This window comes from Oncorhynchus masou, chromosome 12, assembly GCF_036934945.1.
Source record: "Oncorhynchus masou masou isolate Uvic2021 chromosome 12, UVic_Omas_1.1, whole genome shotgun sequence".
Lineage (NCBI taxonomy): Eukaryota > Metazoa > Chordata > Actinopteri > Salmoniformes > Salmonidae > Oncorhynchus > Oncorhynchus masou.
In genome coordinates, this window is record NC_088223.1 from 44,464,179 (window position 1) to 44,483,926 (window position 19,748).

Consider the following 19,748-nt stretch of genomic DNA (forward strand, 5'->3'; position numbering starts at 1 on the left):
CTTGGAACCTTCTTGAGTTGGTTTCGTTGGAGAGACTGTGCACACACAGACACAGATAGGTAATTTAATCTCTCTCAGTTGACAGACTTGTAAGCAGCTTGTTAAGTAAAGATACTGTCACTGAGGTAACTTCAGATGGAGGTTTCAGGGTTTCACAATCATATCAATCATGTGGCAGAAGGAAACCACAAGTTAAACACAAAACTGTCAAAATGCAGATAAACCACCTGGCAATCAGGAACTCAGGCCAGGTGATCTGGTAACCTGAGGCACACACACACGCACAACAATCTGTCTCTAGTCATTCCAAACTCTGAAAAATGTTCCTTTGCAGATGTTGACTGTGTGATCAATAATACAGAACTGCTCAATATAATTTTAATGTGAGATGGACTAAATAATCTACTAAGGAATTCAATTTAATCAAATAACTGCAGAATAGATTTTAAAAAGTCTGGTTATAAAATGTTTCTGTCATAGGGCTCATCTGTCTCATTGACAGACGTTACACAATGGGTGGGTCTAATCCCGAATGCTGATTGGTTTAAAGGGCATTCCAGCGGGTGTCTATTCTACAAGTTACCACCGGCTAAATCTATGATGTTAAAATGTCTATATGTTCCATCTGACTGTGCAATCCACTGTCTCATCAGCCCAGCCAGGCAATTTATAACATTGATCTCCACTATAAAAAGTTTCTAGACATCATCTCACATTTCTTTTAGAATAACATTTAGTTTATTCTAAAAGCGTAGATTTGCATAAACCTTGCCTTCTGTCTCTCCGACATTTGCAACATTGTTGCAATATTCAAATTCGATCTCCAGCTGTCCCCTAGTAATGAACGTGCTCTGGATAAGAGCGTCTGCTAAATGACTTAAATGTAAATGTAAATGTAATGTGTGGGGGTCGGGGGTTGGGTTGAGACAGACAGACAGACAGACAGACAGACAGACAGACAGACAGGCAGGCAGCTTTTCTCAGCCACAGCCAGTCTAAATCATGAATCAGTTGGCATCATTTTTATGGATATATACACAAAGAAATGTCAAATAAAAAAAGGTAAAATGAAATGAAGTGCAGCTAGTTTACAGTCTTTCCAGATTCAGTTGCCAGCCAGTATAGCAATGGAACATATAGAATGAACGACTGGGTCACGTCTCTGCCAACAGAACCAATAGAACAAAAGACCAGCCGGCTTGGGTAGCAACCCTAGATTTGGGTCGGGACTATATCTTGTGGAGGGATGACATAGTATGAATAAATTCATCCAAATAACGTTTTTAATGAAAATATGTCAATCATTATTTGAATATGTTGGTAACTCGTTGTATAAAGTGATAATGCCCTTGAAGCTGGTGTTTGGACGATATATTGGCATGGTTTGCCGGCCCGAGATGACCCGTGCCAATATACCCTCCAAACATCAGCTTCTCGGGCATTATCACTTAAGATGATCACTCTTAAAATTACAATTGTTCATAAATGAAACAATGAAATTGAGTCCATGTCAATGTTTAAATCACATCAGAAGTCCATTTTTTGTTTTGATCTCGAGAGAAAAAAAACCTATCTGGCCCTTTAATTGAGTGTCAAGCAAGTGAGGAATATGCCATCTAATGTGCCGGTCTAGTGATGGTTCTGTACTGCTGCTGCTGGTCATTTCATGGCAAAGTTTGCAAATAATAGATACAAATGATATACTTCCTCCTGATATACTTCTGTAAGGTAAGCCTACTTTGCAGTTAACATTTAATAGAGAAGGTTTTGGGGAAAGTATTTTCGTCAAACCACAAGATGGTTATCACATCAACTGGCTACATACTGATAGACAAACATGCGCACCACACAGACAGACAGGGGCAATATTGCTGGAAATTAATTGCCAGATATTGTGTTTGGTGTAGCTTTTTAAGCCAATAGTGGCTAACCAGGGGTGGGATAATGTCAATGTTGCTTTGATTAGATAGTAGCCTGGAGCTTGCGGTGTCTGATACTTGTATGAGTTGTTTATGACAGTTTGGGTGGAACGTGAAAATTGCATGTACTTTCAGAATTGTTTGGTGAGCAACTCATAGGTGGCCTGCGAGATACTGGTAGCTTGCAATCGACCTGTTGGAGACCGCTGTCCTAAGATAACATATGGAATTGTTTTAAGATGGTTACACCATGGATCATTTAGCTATTTGATTTTGAATTCTGGGCAGTATAAAAACATTTTTTACAAATGATTTGAAAAATATAGAATTTGGCCTTTAGTAGTATATAGTAGTATAGCCCATAAGAAACACATTGAATAACACGTTCATAAATGGCAAAACAGTCAAAAAAATATCATAAGGAATAAGGTTTTGAGGTGTCTGTCCTATTAACTAGGAGATGGAGGTAAGCTTTTGTTTTTTGGAAACATATTTAACTTATTTTTGTTGTGGGCACAAAACTACCTCCATATTGCCATCCATTTTTTAAACCAGTATGGAGTTACTTTTAGACCAGTCCCATGACACTCGTAGAGCAAAACGGAGAACACAATCGTGTTTGTGAGAGTCTTAACTTTCCATAGAGTGGTATTAGTTTGTAGGCCAAACCGTTTCGGACTCTACAGAAGTTTTCGTGAGAAGACCGATTTTCGGGAAGTCTGATGGTCTAAACACCACAGGTGAAGAAGGCTGACAAAGACGGATGTGATAGATTGAGAAGCAGCCCATGCAAAAAAACTGACGGATTTCGCTGGGGATTTTTGTATTATATTACATAGATTGTCTTAAAATTAAGATATATCATATATTAGCATTGATGGTACAAGTTAACTGACTTTCTGAGCCTTATATAGAAAAAAACATTTTCTTCAAAGGTTTTGGTCTGTCTAACTTAAACGTTTTAAACCTCCTTTACAACAGGCAAACCAATTGTAGTTTGAGGTGATGGGCTTAAATTATCGGCCCATAAGTTTTATTACTCTGGATACCAAGGTGCTCGCCTGGGTATCTCACTGTGAAAAAGTGTTTTACTATACTAAAAACATGGGTAAAGCTGATCCCAGAAAACAGTTATCAGTTACAGAGAAGAAATAAGGAGAAGGGCACAACTTTCCTCTAAACTGTCAATCTTACCTTAGTGCTGATGGAGGGCCTCCTTTGTCTTTGGTGAAGAGGGAGGGAGAGAGAGAGATGAGAGAGAGCCAAGGAAAGATGGATGAGAAAGATGAGGAGAGAGTGGACAGCGGCTTAAATATCACCTGTCCCCTCGTCCTTCTTTCCTTCTCCCACCTACCCACCTACGTACCACCATTGCTGCTTCTATTTCTATCTCACTCTTTCCTCTCCCCCCCCCTTCCCTCCCTTTCTTCTCAGGTGCTCACACATACAGACAGAGTGCTTGACCTCAGCACGCAACAGTAGCATCAGGACAGATCAGACAACAGGCTTGCGTCAAAGTATTTTATTTTATTATGGGCCGTTACACAGTGGTTAACATACTGTAAATACTATTAGCATAGTTTAGCGAAAATTATACAGCATTGGTTGTGAAAGTGTAAGATTGGCATAGTGGTTAATTTATTATGGCTTTTGGTGAGCATGGCAGTGGCTCTGTGATAGAGCTTGTGTGCAACAGCATGTCATGTGGTGGGTGGTCTACCTGTAAACACTACATATGTCTATTTAGTACAGTATACCACTGGAAAAGAGACCTGGAAACGGAAAAGAAAATGTGCATCTGTGTATCCTGTACAAATCAGATTTGGGGTCAATTTGATGTTAATAAGCCAATTCACAAAATTGCTGTTTATTTCTGGTGAGGATTTTTCAATTAATCTACTGAATTGGCTGAGTTGGAATGGAATCCAACCCTCAAGTTTCTTGGCCCAAGCAAGTCTCTTCTTATTATTGGTGTCCTTTAGTAGTGGTTTCTTTGCAGCAATTCGACATCTGAATAGTTGATGTTGAGATTTGTCTGTTACTTGAACTCTGTGAAGCATTTATTTGGGCTGCAAATTCTGAGGCTGGTAACTCTAATGAACGTATCCTCTGCAGCAGAGGTAACTCTGGGTCTTCCTTTCCTGTGGCAGTCCTCATGAGAGCCAGTTTCATCATAGCGCTTGATGGTTTTGCGACTGCACTTGAAGAAACTTGTCACAACAAAACTGATTGGCTCAAACGCATTAAGAAGGACATCAATTCCACAAATTAACTTTTAACAAGGCACACCTGTTAGTTGAAATGCATTCCAGGTGACTACCTCATGAAGCTGGTTGAGCGAATGCCAAGAGTGTGCAAAGCTACTTTGAAGAACGTCAAATATGAAATATATTTTGATTTGTTTAACACTTTTTTGTTTACTACATGAATCCATATGTGTTATTTCATAGTTTTGATGTCTTCACCATTATTCATAACCCTTGAATGAGTAGGTGTGTCCAAACTTTTGACTGGTATTATACTTGCTAAAAAGAGTATAATATACTCTCTGTAACACTACTGGTTTAAGGATTAAATCAGTTTACAGACCTGGGTTAAAATACTATTTGAAATAAATTGCCAAGGTTGCCTGGTGTAATGGACCAATAGAATAGTCCAAAAACGTCAAACCCCGCCCACCTGGCACTCCAGGAGGGCTAAAGCAAACAATCCCAGCATTTAAAACATTTAAAATAGTATTTGAAGTCTGGCAAATTCGTTGCAACTCAGTCACAGATAGCTATCAGTAATCAAGTAACTCTTGTGTTGGTTTTGTCCAAGGGTGTGTCCACTATGGTTAAGTCAATGGTTTTAAGCACTGGGATGTAATTTCAGGTCTAACAGGGTCTCTCAACACAGAGAACAGGGGTGTGACCAGGTAACCCAGCAAACCTGATGGTAACGGAACTAGAAGGAAAACAACAACAAAAATACACTTGAAAAAAGGGTTTCAAAATGGTTCTTCAGCTGTCCCCATAGGATAATCCTTTTTAGTTCCAGATCAAAACCATTTTGGCTCTCTGTAAGGGTTCTAGATAGGAACTTTTTTTCTAAGAGTGTAGAAACAATACCAACACATTACCTATACAAGGGTCAAGTTTCTGTTGTGACTTTTCACATCAGGTGTAACGTTTCAGGCTATAAGAGCCACTTTTCTTCAAGTTTGGGTGTCTGTTTCGTTTTCCTTTCCTCTTGGTTCTGGTGGATTGGGTTGCATGGAGAAACGGCTCACGACCCATATCAAGGTCCCCTAGTGGCCTTCCCGGGTCAGCGGCCTGCTGCTTAAGGGCTATTTTGGGCTCCCTTGGGGCTGCAAGGATCCTGGCAAGGGTTCTGGTGTTGATTCCATCCTGGGCCCTCAATTATTTACTAGAAGGCCAATATTAGGACACACCACACCTGATCTTCCATGGCTATTGGCTAGCTAGTAGTGGAGAGGAGTCCACAAACTCCAGATGCTGCCCTGCCTGGATTTTCCAGGAAATGAGATTGACAAAACAAAGACAGAGACAGAGAGAGACTAGTCTGAACTAAGAACCCTAGCAACACAATTTGTTTATTGTCATGTCATGCCATGTCAGAGCTTAATATCAATGACAGAGTTGCAAGGAAAGAAAAGAGAGAGCACTTAGACAATCTTGCAAAGCAAATTGGTCAATGTAACATTTCTGATGTTAAGTCGTGTTAAATTCTCTCTGTAATTGTTAAATTAACACTCATTGGTGTAAAAGAATCCCAGTGTTGATGTTAATAACCAGTGTTAAACCACAACCACGCCCAGCATTATCATATTTCCCAGCATGCTCTACTGCTGGCATATTTTTAGAATTGTTTCAATATCTATGTATTTGCATGTACATTCATTAATCTTATTCTTCTCAAATATAACTAACATACATTTTTCTAAATTAATCCAACCTGGTACTTGGACTTCCGCACCATTACTCAAATGGTTGTTCCAGTTAAGATGGTTAAGGTGGCCTTATATGTTAATCTTCTCAACCCAGTAGTTGTTCTGAATGCAGGATGAGTGTCATTAAAAATTCTAAATGTTTTATATCCACACTGGCTGGATTCCAATAAAATGTACACATTGCTTTGCAAGCCAGCCAAATGTGACTTGCAGGCCTGATGTGGCCTGTAAACAATAAGTTTCAGGTCACTGTTTAATGGTAAAAGGGCCTTAAGAAATACATGATATATTGTGTTACATAACAAAAACTGTATGAGAATGTATTCACTTATGTATTCACTTGGTGGAGGCCACAGAGCTGAAAATGGAGGAATGCAACAACCATGTCTCTGTCACTAACAAATACAGTCATGGGTGGTAACTCTAAACTTCACTCGAAAGGCAAGGCATTCTGGGAAATATGCAAATAAGGCTTTACACTGAGCAGTGTGTTAATTTAACACTGAAAAGTATGGATCTGTATAGACACTGGACCTGTGTTAAATGTAACGCTATCTGTGTTGATTTAACACTGCCACTGTTAATTTAACACTGGAGAATTTGATGTGTAGCAAATGTCATGCAACATCTCAAGAACAACTTGAGATGGGCTGACTTGACTGTACATTGTGGAATGTACTGTAGAATAGTGTTGCATTGCGTCATTGTAGATGGGCAAAGGGAGAAAGAAGGAATGCAAATATAAAAACATTTAGTATTGCATGTGTGTCAGTGTATATCAAGATTAATCAGCTCTACAGGTGTGTAAATGTGTCAAAATTTCACATCAATGAATGGCAGAATGAATTATATATACATATAATAAAGTATAGTGTGCTATATATGGGGAAGTATATCAACATAATGGCATGTACTGCTGCAATGTAAGTAATTGTAGTGTAGTTTATTTTAGTACCTAATACTGTGTTTATGTATGTGTGTATGAACATGTATGTGCTATTGTGGTGTTGCAACATATACTGTACTGCATGGTATTATTATTATTATGGTGTTAGCACTCCTGTTTGAAGGGTGGGTTGTATAGTGTACTGTAGTTTGTATTAGGGTAGTGAGGTGTCTATCAGTTTGGTGTTGGTGTGTATTGTAATGTCCGGACTGGACCGGTGGTAAACTCCTATGAGGCCTCCTTTGTCTTCTCCTCCTCGGTTGCTGCTGGTGCTGGCTCCTCCACCTTTTTCGCCTCTTCCACCTTTTCTGCCTCTACGACTTCCTCTGCTGGTGCCTCTACAGTTGTGGCTGTCTCTGGCTCAGCCTGTGCCTCCTCTGGCTGTGCCTCGGCTTCTGCCTTCTCTTCCTTTACCTCTGTTGCTGCTGGTGCTGGTGCATTCTTGGTCTCTGTTGTGGCGGCCGCACTCTCAGCTGACGTGTCCACGGCAGCGGTGCATTGCACGCTCAGGGAGGTTGCTAGGTAGCCCACCAGCTTCATGTACTCCTCGAAGTTGACTTTACCGTCCTGGTTAGCGTCCAGGCCCTGTTGCATTTTCTTCACCGCCTCGGAGCTGTCAGTGTCCTGGGTACAGAGTAGATACAGAGACGGGCAGACGTGACTCAAAGGTGACGCCAGCATAGGTGACCTCTGTAGTAACTGACCCCTTACATCACAAAATGCAGTACTGTTTGTGCAGCCTGATTAATAGATAGACCTTGATTTAACCAAGTTTAAGAGTTAATCCATGTTGGTGCAACACCCTATTGTATATGTTGGTCTGTAGTGCCCCTATTTCATACATACCATAGATATCTTACTAGTGCAGCAGGCAGCATAGCGGTTAGAGAAATAAGCCAGCAACCGGAGGGTTGCAAGATTGTATCCCAGGTCTGACGGGAAAAACCTGGTGGGAAGTGAGCTGGCAACCGAAGGGTTGCTGGTATTAAATCCTAGACACTGTTGCCTGTTGTTGTGCCCTTGAGCAGGGTACTTAACCTCCCACAACTACTACAGGGCACCCAGTATGACAGCTCCCTGCTCCAACTTGTATATGTACAGTGGCGTCCAAATGTATTGACACCCTTGATAAATATGAGCAATAATATATAAAATAACTAATTAAAATACTGAGCTATATTGAACGTTTAAAAAAATTGGGAAATTATATTATTTTATACTAATTAAATTGCTCAGAGAAAGAGATTTATTTAACAATTAATATTTTTTTCTCTCAAAAAAGGTAGGGGTCAAAATTGTCACCCCAAACCATGCTAACCTTCCCTCTTATGTATTAATGGTGAGAGGTTAGCATTTCTTTGGGGTATGATCTTTGACCCTCTGTAACTTTCTCACGTATCATTATCATTCATTCAGGATTATCCGTAATCATGGTAGCATCCACATTAATGCAGAAGTGTTTAGAATATTACATATACATAAATATTCAATCCCTTTACTCAGTACTTTGTTGTAGCACCTTTGGCAGCGATTACAGCCTTGAACCTTCTTAGGTTTGACGGTATAAGCTTGGCACCCCTGTATTTGGGGAGTTTCTCCCATTCTTCTCTGCAGATCCTCTCAAGCTCTGTCAGGTTGGATGGGAGCGTTGCTGCACAGCTATTTTTAGGTCTTTCCAGAGATGTTCGATTGGGTTCAAGTCCAGGCCACTCAAGGATATTCAGAGATTTGTCCCGAAGCAACTCCTGTGTTGTCTTGTCTGTGCACTTAGGGTCGTTGTCCTGTTGGAAGGTGAACCTTCGCCCCAGTCTGGGGTCCTAAGCACTCTGGAGCAGGTTTTCATCAAGGAGTTCTCTGTACTTTGCTCCATTCATCTTTCCCTCAATTCTGACTAGTATTCCAGTCCCTGCTGCTGAAAAACATCCCAACAAAAACATCCCCACAGCATGATGCTGCCACCAACATGCTTCACCGTAGGAATGATGCCAGGTTTCCTCCAGACGTGACGCTTGGCATTCAGGCTAAAGAGTTCAATCTTGGTGTCATCAGACCAGAGAATCTTGTTTCTCATGGTCTGAGAGTCCTTTAGGTGACTTTTGGCAAACTCCAAGCAGGCTGTCATGTGCCTTTTACTGAGGAGTGGCTTCTGTCTTGCCACTCCACCATGAAGTGCTGCAGAGAATGTTGTCCTTCTGGAAGGTTCTCTCATCTCCACAGAGTAACTCTGGAGCTTCATCAGAGTGACCATTGGGTTCTTGGTCACTTCCCTGACCAAGGCCTTTCTCTCCTGATTGCTCAGGTAGAGTCTTGGTTGATCCACACTTCTATTTAAGAATAATGAAAGCTAACTGTGTTCTTGAGGACCTTCTGTGCTGCAGACATGTTTGTGCACCCTTCCCCAGATCTGTGCCTCGACACAATCCTGTCTCAAGGTTCTACGGACAATTCCTTCGACCTCATGACTTGGTTTTTGCTCTGACATACACCGTCAACTGTGGGACTTTATATAGACAGGTGTGTGCCTCTCTAAATCATGTCCAATCTATTGAATTTACAACAGGTTTCCAATCAAGTTGTAGAAACATCTCAAGGATGTTTAATGGAAACAGGATGCACCTGAGCTCAAATTCAAGTCTCATAGCAAAGGGTTGAATGCGTATGTAAATAAGGTATTTCTGTTTTTTAATTTTAATACATTTGCAAAAAAAACAACAAAAAATGTTTTCAGTTTGTCATTATGGGGTATTGTGTGTCGATTGATGAGGGGAAAAAAACAACATTTGGAAAAAGGGAAGGGGTCTGAACACTTTCCAAATGCCCTGTTGCTCAATCAAAGAGTTCAAAAAGGTCTAGTGTTTATAGCTGGTTTATAACCATGGTGAGTGTGCAGGTGGCTGTCTAACTGACCATCATGATGTTGTGGAGCTGGCTCTTCACCAGCTTCTGGAAGTCATTCCCTCCCAAACTCTCCTTCCCTTTGGCTGATTTCAGGAAGACACCCACTACCGTCTGAATGGCTGACTCCATGACTGCTGTCTCTCTCTGCCCCGAGATAGAGGGGTATGGTTTTGTAGAGAGGGATGAACAGGGTGATTGGGGGAAAGGGGGGAGAGGAAGCAGGTAAGAAGGAATGAGAGAGAGAAAACAGAGATGGTACGAGATATTGAGTGACACAGGCAATGCACATTTGACAAAATTATTTCCACAATCTATTTTAAGGAGATAAAGATAGGACACCACAGTGGGAAAAAGAAACGGTGGATGTCCTTGAAATACACAAAGGCTTGTCGTTTCAGGTGTTGAGTCTGGAACTCCTTGGTAGAATAGGGTAGGTACGCAATGGACAGGCGATGTGCGATAAACTAAGAGAGCGAGAGAGTCTGACTGAAAGACAAGCGGCGATGCGCAATGGAAGTTCGGATCTTTGATTGGTCATCTGATCTACTGAAGCCACTATTGGTCCAAGGTTTCAGATTACCTCAGGGATTACCTGCCACCTTTCTATCTCTCTCTCTCATTCTTTATATGTCTCTCTTTTTCTTTATCTGTCTTGCTTTATCTCTGTTGCCTCCTCACACCCTTATGTGACAAAAAAAGTATGATTTTTTTTGAGGGACAGACATTTTACATAGTGAATATGTTAGTATGTGTGCGTGCATGCGTGTTAGTGTGTGCTGTATGCGCCTTTATATGTGAGTAATCCGGTATGTATGTAATATAGCCCGTAAGCGTTGGACTGATTGAATGAGATATGCGTAATGTGTCCTATTAATCACAATAGACAGCTGTATGTGTAAGATGGCCCTCACACGGAGCACAAAATACAATGCATGCCAATGAGTGACACATCCATGCAGGAATTCCCATTCCTTTCTGTCAGAGGAGATCAATTAAACAGGATAAGAATGTACAGGCCACACTAGTTTGCCCCAAAGCAGTGGAGAGAGATGTTTGCTCGTTTAATGAACCAACCTCACTCGATTGTCAACTTTAGTATTTAAATGTAGCACACAAACTACACACACACGTCCGCCAAGAAAAAGCATACACTGTAAAGGGATTACTGTGAATTTGACAGTAGCTTACAGGCAGCTCGGTGGCAAGTCAAATTCTGTATTTCATATTACAGTACACATACTGAAATACAAATACAGTATCAGAGCAAGTCCAGTGTAATGACACACAGTACAATATGTAAAATTCACTGCACTATAGTGTAAAAAAGTATATGCTACCATAATGGGAATCAATACAAATATGAATTCATTAATACAATTCATTTTACTGTAAATACAAGGGATTAATGCAAGCATGTTAGCTCCTGGGTAACTTGTTAACAAATACAGTTTATTATTGTATATTTGGTGTTTTATAATACTTGCACTTCTAGAGGCTTTAACAAAGGCATCCAAACTACAGCAACTACTGGGCAAAACAGACCAAAAGGACGTTGCAAAATGCTCAACCATTTTGTTGTGTTACTAACATGCTGACCACACATACACTACCGTTCAAAACTTTGAGGTCACGTAGAAATGTCCGTGTTTTTGAAAGAAAAGCACATTTTTTTGTCCATTAAAATAACATCAAAGTGATCAGAAATACAGTGTAGACATTGTTAATGTTGTAAATGACTATTGTAGCTGGAAACGGTTGATTTTTAATGGAATATCTACATTGGCGTACAGAGGCCACCATCACTCCTGTGTTCCAATGGCATGTTGTGTTAGCTAATCCAAATGTATAATTTTAAATGGGTAATTGATCATTAGAAAACCCTTTTGCAATTATGTTAGCGCAGCTGAAAAATGTGCGCTTATTAAAGAAGCAATAAAACTGGCCTTTTGGCTAGATGAGTATCTGGAGCATCAACATTTGTGGGTTCGATTACAGGCTCAAAATGGCCAGAAACAAAAACCTTTATTCTGAGAAATGTTCTTGTTCTGAGAAATGAAGGCTATTCCATGCGAGACATTGCCAAGAAACTTAAGATCTCATACAACGATGTGTACTACTCCCTTCACAGAACAGCACAAACTGTCTCTAGCCAGAATAGAAAGAGTGGGAGGTCCCGGGGCACAACTGAGCAAGAGGACAAGAACATTTGAGTGTCTAGTTTGAGAAACAGACGCCTCACAAGTCCTCAACTGGCAGCTTCATTAAATAGTACCCGCAAAACACCCGTCTCAATGTCAACAGTGAAGAGGCGAGTCCGGGATGCTGGCAGCAAGTCCTGCCACTCACATCTCCTCATTGGGGTTTAGGAGCATATACCCACGTTGGTGATTGAAAGATAAACTGAGCTGAATATGTGTTTAAAATTCACTGCTCGATTGAGGGACCTTACAGATAATTGTATGTGTGGGGTACAGAGATGAGGTAGTCATTCAAAAATCATGTTAAACACTATTATTGCACACAAGAGTGAGTCCTTGCAACTTCGGTGACTTGATTAGACTTGCCATAACAAAAGGGTTGAATATTATTGAATCAAGACATTTCAGCTTTTAATTTTGAATGGATAAAAAAAAGATTCTAAATAATTCCACAATTTAATCCATTTTAAATCCAGGCTGGAACACAACAAAATGTGGAAAAATTCAAGGGGTGTGAATACTTTCTGAAGGCACTGTATAAATTGATATATCCACGTATGAGTTAAATTGGTACAGCGTTGGTACAGTCACGATTCTTGCATTTCCATTTCTGTCCTATCCTTACATGTATTATTTACTTGGTGGCCTGGCTGCAACCTGGCTATGCCTTCTCACGGTCAGGGTCAGTGACAGTCGACCTCATCTCCAAACGGTCGCCAGACAGCATGTGTCGAGCCGGCACCACTCCCTAAATCTGATTAATGAACACAGGGCTTCTATTATTTAGCCAACGTCACAAGGACAGCTCTGACCCCGCCTCAGTTCCGACACACACCAACTAATCCCTATTATTTGGAGCAAAAGGCAAACAAACTACTCAGCAAATAATTAAATATAGACAGAGGTTTCCCGTTTCACTCCAGAGCCCAAAGGAGATTGAGTGTTGTGTTTCCAAATGGGTGAATGTGATACAGTATGTGTTCTGAGTAATGGCAATACTACCGCTCGTGTGGCATGAAATATTAAGAGAGGAACAAGTTAGGTTGTGGCTATATACTGCACCGAACAGGCTTGCAGTGCCTCTCTAACTTATCACATAGGTCTACTAAAATACTGCTGAACATCAATGGTGCACCAAGCTAAGAATGAGAATTCTGAGCCAGTTGAAGAGTGCCTTGAGCTCTGGTTGTTTACACAGGTTTTACTTTTGGACATTTACCATCATTGTAGATCTTTTAGGAAATAGGTTGTAGTATGTAGACTATGACAATAATTTATTTTATTTATTTAACCTATATTTAACTAGGCAAGTCAGTTAAGAACAAATTGTTATTTACAATGACGGCCTACTCTGGACAAACCCTAACCCGTACGACGCTGGGCCAATTGTGCGCCACCCTATGGGACTCCTCTAGCACTGAGATGCAATGCCTTAGACCACTGCTCCACTCAGGAGCAAGGCACAATGCGAATGATCACCCTTACACATTCAATGTAACACAATGCGAATGATCACCCTTACACATACAATGTAACGGATAACTGTAAATGATAGATTTCTTTTGTATTATCAACAGTATAATACTCAGAAACATTTTAATGCAGCATATTGTAAATTATGGTGCATTGTGGGAAAATGTTCTGGGTGGGGAAATAATTGCTGTATTTCTTATAGTACTGCAATTCCGCCCCACAGAATACAGTACCGTAGCATATTTTTGGAGTGCAAAAAAAACCTTTTGACCATTAATGGGTGCATGGTATTGTTGTTTCTATCTCATTAACATATTTTGAGGCATGCCTTGTAAACGCTATATTTGTTGCACCAGTGAGTGGGAATGCTGTACCAATTTAACTCATATGTGGTTATAATGCCCCATCAATTAAAAATGTATAGGTGGCAGCAAGTCTTAAACGGTTAAGCATTTTGCCATGTCCCTTTGATCTGTGTTGCCCTTTAGTCGCTGCCAGTTCGCAAGCCTAAACTAAGGCCTCCAGAAAGTGCAAGTGCTAAAAACACAAAATATTCATTAATATGCTGTAATGTTTGTAAACACCTTACCTAGCAGCCAACCTGCTTGCACCAATCTCTTGTAATTACAGTAAAATACTTTGAAATACAAACCCTTCCCCTCAATGAATTTAATTAATTCATCCATTAATTCATTTATTAGTTCATTCCGATTATGGGAGCGTTTACTCTTTTTTTTTCTTAAACTTTGTGTCATTGCAGTGGTTTCTTTGATATTATATTTACTTTAGTGGGTGTACTGTAATATGACAAACAGAATTGTACTTGCCACCGAGCTGCCTGTAAACTACTGTCAAAATCACGATAATCCCTTTACAGTGTAGGTTTACCCATAGGTTATATGTTCTTTCGGATAGTCCATACATGTTATGCCAGTTGTACAAACCAGACAGGCTCATATGGCCCACGGTAGGCTAGATAACAGCTGATCGACCCGTTTACAAAAGAGGCACTTATCTCAGGTATGTTTTGTTTGAGTGTGCACACGCTATGACGAATCAAGAATAGCTATGCGTTTATGATAAATAATGCACTAACGTAGTTAAATCGTTTCCCCCCCTTTGAATTCAAACGTTATCCGCTACTTGCAACGTAAAAAATAACGAGTCTTTCTTGGAGTCTCTAAAAGCGTCGTCGTTGGCACTGTCCCTCGATGAGAGCGTGTAGAAAGTTCCTGCGAGGGTGAATCTAAAACGTGGCACACGCGTTATGATTTAAGTTTACAGTACAAAACCATTTCAATAAAATATGGACAAAATGTATAACTCACCATATACTTCCTACAGGACAAGCGAACAGATCAAATGTGCCCAACTTTGTGTTTGTTTTCCTTATTTTCCGTTGCCGCTGCTTTGAGACCGCAAAAGAAACTTGCCAAACTAGCGCTGCATAATCTCTTCCGTGATTTAGTTTTTTCTTCAACTTTTTCCCCTGACAAGGCAAAGGGCGTGTACCTGGGAGAGTGCGACAAAATAAAGGGGGAAGGTGGAAAAGATAAGACACTTTTTTTATGAGGGGCAGAAATGTGTACCACAACCTTGGAACCTAATTCCTATTTATTCTATTATCTTTGGTATGTGGTGCTAGTTTAGATTCTGTGTGATTTGTATTGTTCCACGCCAATAATTCGAATTCATAGGAGACATTGAGGTTTGAGTGTTGAGTCGCTTTTTTGTATCCTTTTGTATCCAACATTGACTTCCAGCTGCATTTTATTAAATGAACACAAGTCTAGCGGTTAGCCTACTGTATGTTTGTACAGTAGTGATCTTTACCCCCCTCATACACCCAGGCTCATGGGAGTGGCAACTGCATCAGGAACATATCCAGACCACTCCAGGACCACAACACTAAAATGCATGTCGACACACACGCCCTGAGGGAGTGTTTCATGCTGTATCAGTGTATCATTGTTTGTCAGAGTAGACACACTCATTTGTCATCAGTCACACCCACACTGGCACCTTGCTGTGTTTAATTAGGATACAAAGTCTACAGTTGCCCCGTATCAAAATTGCAATGGAAATGCCTAACTTGTGAAGCATCGCTTAGCAGAATAAAATGGAGGGAAGTGTATGCTATAACACAGCGGGTGAGCATGCCAGTGAAAATAGCAGTGAATGTGTCCCAAATGGCACCCTATTCCCCATATAGTGCACTATTTTTGACCTTTCACTAAACAAACAACTTCATTAAACAATAGAGTACAGGGACAGGTAGTATTTGTACAGACACCAAGCAGCTCTCCTTTATCCAATGTATTGTTGTTGACCTAGGAAAAATGTATATTGGTAATGGAGACACAGAGATTGTAAATAGCAGCAGGGATGTAGACTGCATTTACATCACTGTGTAACACTTGGAAAGGCAGCGTTGTATAGGCATTATAAACCCTATGGAATAGTTTTGCTGTACCTGGTGTAGTTGTGGGAGCAGTGTAGGGTTATGATCCAATTATGCTATTAAATCAAGGTTGTAATACAGCCACACTAAATGAGAGAATACACAAGAAGGGGGTGGACAGAGACAGACTGGGACCAGAGATTGAGCCCGGCATTTCTAACACAGGCCCATTTTCCCCCCTCTAGGCTTCCACCTAAGTAATATATGTCATATACTGAGGCCAGTGAACCATAGGAGACAGAAGGCGAGTTAAGACAATGAATCCTTTTATTCAAAGTCACCTGCTTTAGAAAATGATCAACTAAAGAATTGTGTATGTCAATTCAGATCAAAAGTTTACCACACAGCTACATTCGGGATAATTTCATTGGACTGTAGCCTAATGCACAATGCTAGTCCAACAGATTCCCATGAAGTCTTTTTATTGGCTAAAAGCCCCCTTGCTTGTTGGCAAGTTTTCCAATCAGCTGCCAAAACTCCAAAAATGTCAGCTCCCCATCGTTGTTTTCATCCAACGAGCCCATGAGCTGCTCGATCACGGCTGGATCGCTGGCGTTCTGCAGGCAATCAGAGAGGAGAAAGGGGACAGTGATCCATTCAGGCCCAGACTGGGTTAACAATGAGCTGCATGGTTAAGGCTACTCTGCAATCTAATAGTAAATAATAGTACAGTACTATAGAACAAATGGCACGGAGTCTGAGTTCCACAAACTTTGGTTGCAAAGTGTTGTTTTGCAGAATAAAATGGAAGGAGGTTTATGCCATAACACCTGGTGAGCATGACAGAGCAAATACCAGTGACTTACATCACAAATGGCACCCTTTTTCCCGAGAGCAATAGAAGTGGTACAGAAAAGGATTTGGCTTGCTATCACTAACGTATATGATGCTTGATATCACGTCACTCAGCCACTCACTCACGGCTCTAGATAATTTATTGCGAAATTGATGCCAAGTATGAAGTGGGTGCTGAAGAGGACTAAGGCTATGTCCCAAATGGTACCCTATTCCCTGTGTAAGTGCACTACTTTTGGCCAGGGCCCATAAGGTTCCGGTCTAAAGAAGTGCACTACATATAAAATAGGGTGCCATTTGGGACTCAGATTTACCTTGACAAAAGTAGGTAGTTGAAAGGCCACCAGGCTGCTGAACTCCCCTTTGCTCAAGGTGTTTGAGGATCCATCCTTTCCAGCAAAGGTCTTGAACTGGGAGACAAGTACATTGATGGCAGATTCCATTGTAGTGAGTCTGTATGAAGGAGTTGACTGCAAATACATGACAAGAGAAAGAAACCAGTCTGCTTATGAATTGTCAATAAATGTTATTATAAAGTTTTTATACATTGTTGAAGCAGACTTTAAAATAAAGCCAGCAACTAAATGATGAAAAACCAGAAAATCATGTGAAATCAGATTCAGAGAGAAGACAGACAGAACAGCATTAAAGGAAAACCAGTCATATGTTGTCTCACCTGATGAGGTATGGTCTGGTTGCAGCAGGTATGGAGAACCTTGTCTTGTCTTTCCAATCTTTCTTCCCCTCTTTTATTGTCTCCATCCCCCCTTGATGATGCAGACGTCAGCGGAAAACCAACAAGTTTCCATAAGGATATTCTTATCTAGCTTTCTAATTTTCCATCACACCTTCTGGAAGGCACACAATCACCCCCAGACCCAAATGCACATACAAATTTGACATACCGCTGGACATAAACAAATAAATTGATACGATGGGAGTTTACTACAGTCCAATTCAATACTATTCTGTAGTATTTGTAGTATCTGTTATAAACAATTGATCAAATGTCAGCAAATAACTCCTGCAATATTGCTGACAGGACAATTTATTTCAGTTGGTTTCCTTGCAGTGTTGTGGACTTAGGATAACATCTCTGTCAGCTCATTTTAATCAGGAACCTGACTCAAAACTGAATCAGCATAGATGCATTCATACATAACATCTCTCAAACCCTACATTGATGACAAAATGGTTTGAAGAAAATGCTGTATCATCAAATGATAGTGATCCAGGAGTGTAAGTCTGCACACGAATGTATGCATATCGCAGAGAGAGAGAGCGAGGACACGAGAGAGAGAGAAGGTGTGTGTGTGTATGCATCTCTGAGAAAAGTTGTGCGGTGGTGTTTCCTCAGGTTTTAAAATGGGAGGCCTGTTCACTATGTATCTAGGCCTAGTGGGGAGGCCCAGTAATAAAGCTTCTGCTTGACCAGTTGTTTGGTGAGATGTAGAATGTTAGGTATGACAGCTTCAAAGTGTTGGACAGGAACCATCCATCATTACTGACAGCTTTACTAATCAGTTAATCTAATCAGGACTGGTACAGACTCACTGCTTCAGTCACGCATAGGTTACCTCCCCAACGGCACCCTATTCCCTGTATAGACCACTACTACCCACAATGGTGGAAAAAGTACCAAATTGTCATACTTGAGTAAAAATAAAAAGATACCTTAATAGAAAATGACGCAAGTAAAAGACACCCAGTAAAATACTACCTGAGTAAAAGTAAAAGTATTTTGTTTTAAATATACTTAAATATCAAAAGTAAATGTAATTACTAAAATATACATAAGTATCAAAAGTAAAAGTCTAAATAATTTAAGATTCCTTATATTAAGCAAACCAGACGTCAATCTAACGCTCAGCCTTAATTTACAAACTAAGCATGTGCGTTTAGTGAATCCCCAGATCAGAGGCATGACCAGGGATGTATTCCTGGCCGGCTTAAGAATTCAAAATGTAATGAGTACTTTTGGGTAAGGGAACATGAATGTAGTGAAGTAAAAGTTATCAATAATATAGATAGTAAAGAACCACCCCCCCCCCCAAAAAACAAAAAAAAAACAAATCTACTTAAGTAGTCCTTCAAAATATTTTTACATAAGTGCTTTACACTGCTGACTACCCATATAGCCAAAAGGTCAAAAGTAGTGGACTATAAAAGGAATTGTAGGGTGCCATTTCAGAAGCAGTCACAGTGCTGATGTGTGCTGCGTGTGGACATGTCTTTGTGTGCATGCTTCTTAGAGGTTCTTACAAGGTTTTACTATTACTTACAAGGGATTAATCTGTGTCATAAATACTTTTGTCTAGTAATATGGACTCAACAAAATATGAATTCCCCACTTCCCCCTCTGCCAGTAGCCTAAGTGACACACACTTAAGCCTGGTTCACACTACAGGCCTTAATGCTGATTGTTCAAACAGCAAGTTACAAGTGACCAAATCAGATGTGTTCAGACAGCAGTCATTTGCTGACATGGCTACGCTTGTTGTCATAGCGTAGCCATAACGACAGGTGTATGTGCAGTGGTGCATGTTGATTGGTGGTGCTCGTGCTTCCTATTCCTCAGAAGTTATGTAGCAAGCTAAGGTGACAACACTGCCGACCTTATACGTTTCCCAGTTGCTTTGAATGTTCAAAATCATAGTGTAAGAACACAAACTTTCAAAGGGAGTCATTTTTGGCAAGTCACAGCAGTCAGCTATAGCTAGGTAGCTGTTTAGCTTTCTGGCACATTCACTCATTTAGTTTGTAAACAATTAACAAGCTAGTTAGCTACAACCTCCATGTTCTTGTCAAACCCAACAGAGTAGCTAGCAAGCAACAAGAAATTACAAATGAGTCCAAAAACCACTTGACGGCAAATAAATCAGATTTGACCGTTTAGACAAGTCGCTTGGCCAGGAATGAGATTTATATCTGAATTCAAATCACCTACAAAGGTGGTTTTGAAATGTGGCTTGAAATATCAGATTCCATGTGCTTTTTGGCTGTTCAGACTGCAAGAAAATTAACAGATTTTAATACTCCCCCCAAATTAATTTGAGTCACTTCAAACTACCAGTGTGAACAAGGCTTTAGACAGAGGAAAATATAT

General features: G+C 40.4%; 1 protein-coding gene across 1 annotated transcript; it reads right to left on the bottom strand.

Moving 5' to 3' along the window:
• Positions 1-16,091: 16,091 nt before the first annotated feature.
• LOC135550160 (protein S100-A11-like) lies at positions 16,092-17,427 on the bottom strand. Its single transcript, XM_064980707.1, has 3 exons — positions 17,319-17,427; positions 16,957-17,112; positions 16,092-16,404 (listed from the first exon to the last, which is right to left on the bottom strand). The coding sequence occupies exons 2-3, from the start codon at positions 17,083-17,085 to the stop codon at positions 16,276-16,278; spliced, it is 258 nt and encodes an 85-aa protein (XP_064836779.1). The 5' UTR covers positions 17,086-17,112; positions 17,319-17,427; the 3' UTR covers positions 16,092-16,275.
• Between the last annotated feature and the right edge of the window lie 2,321 nt (positions 17,428-19,748).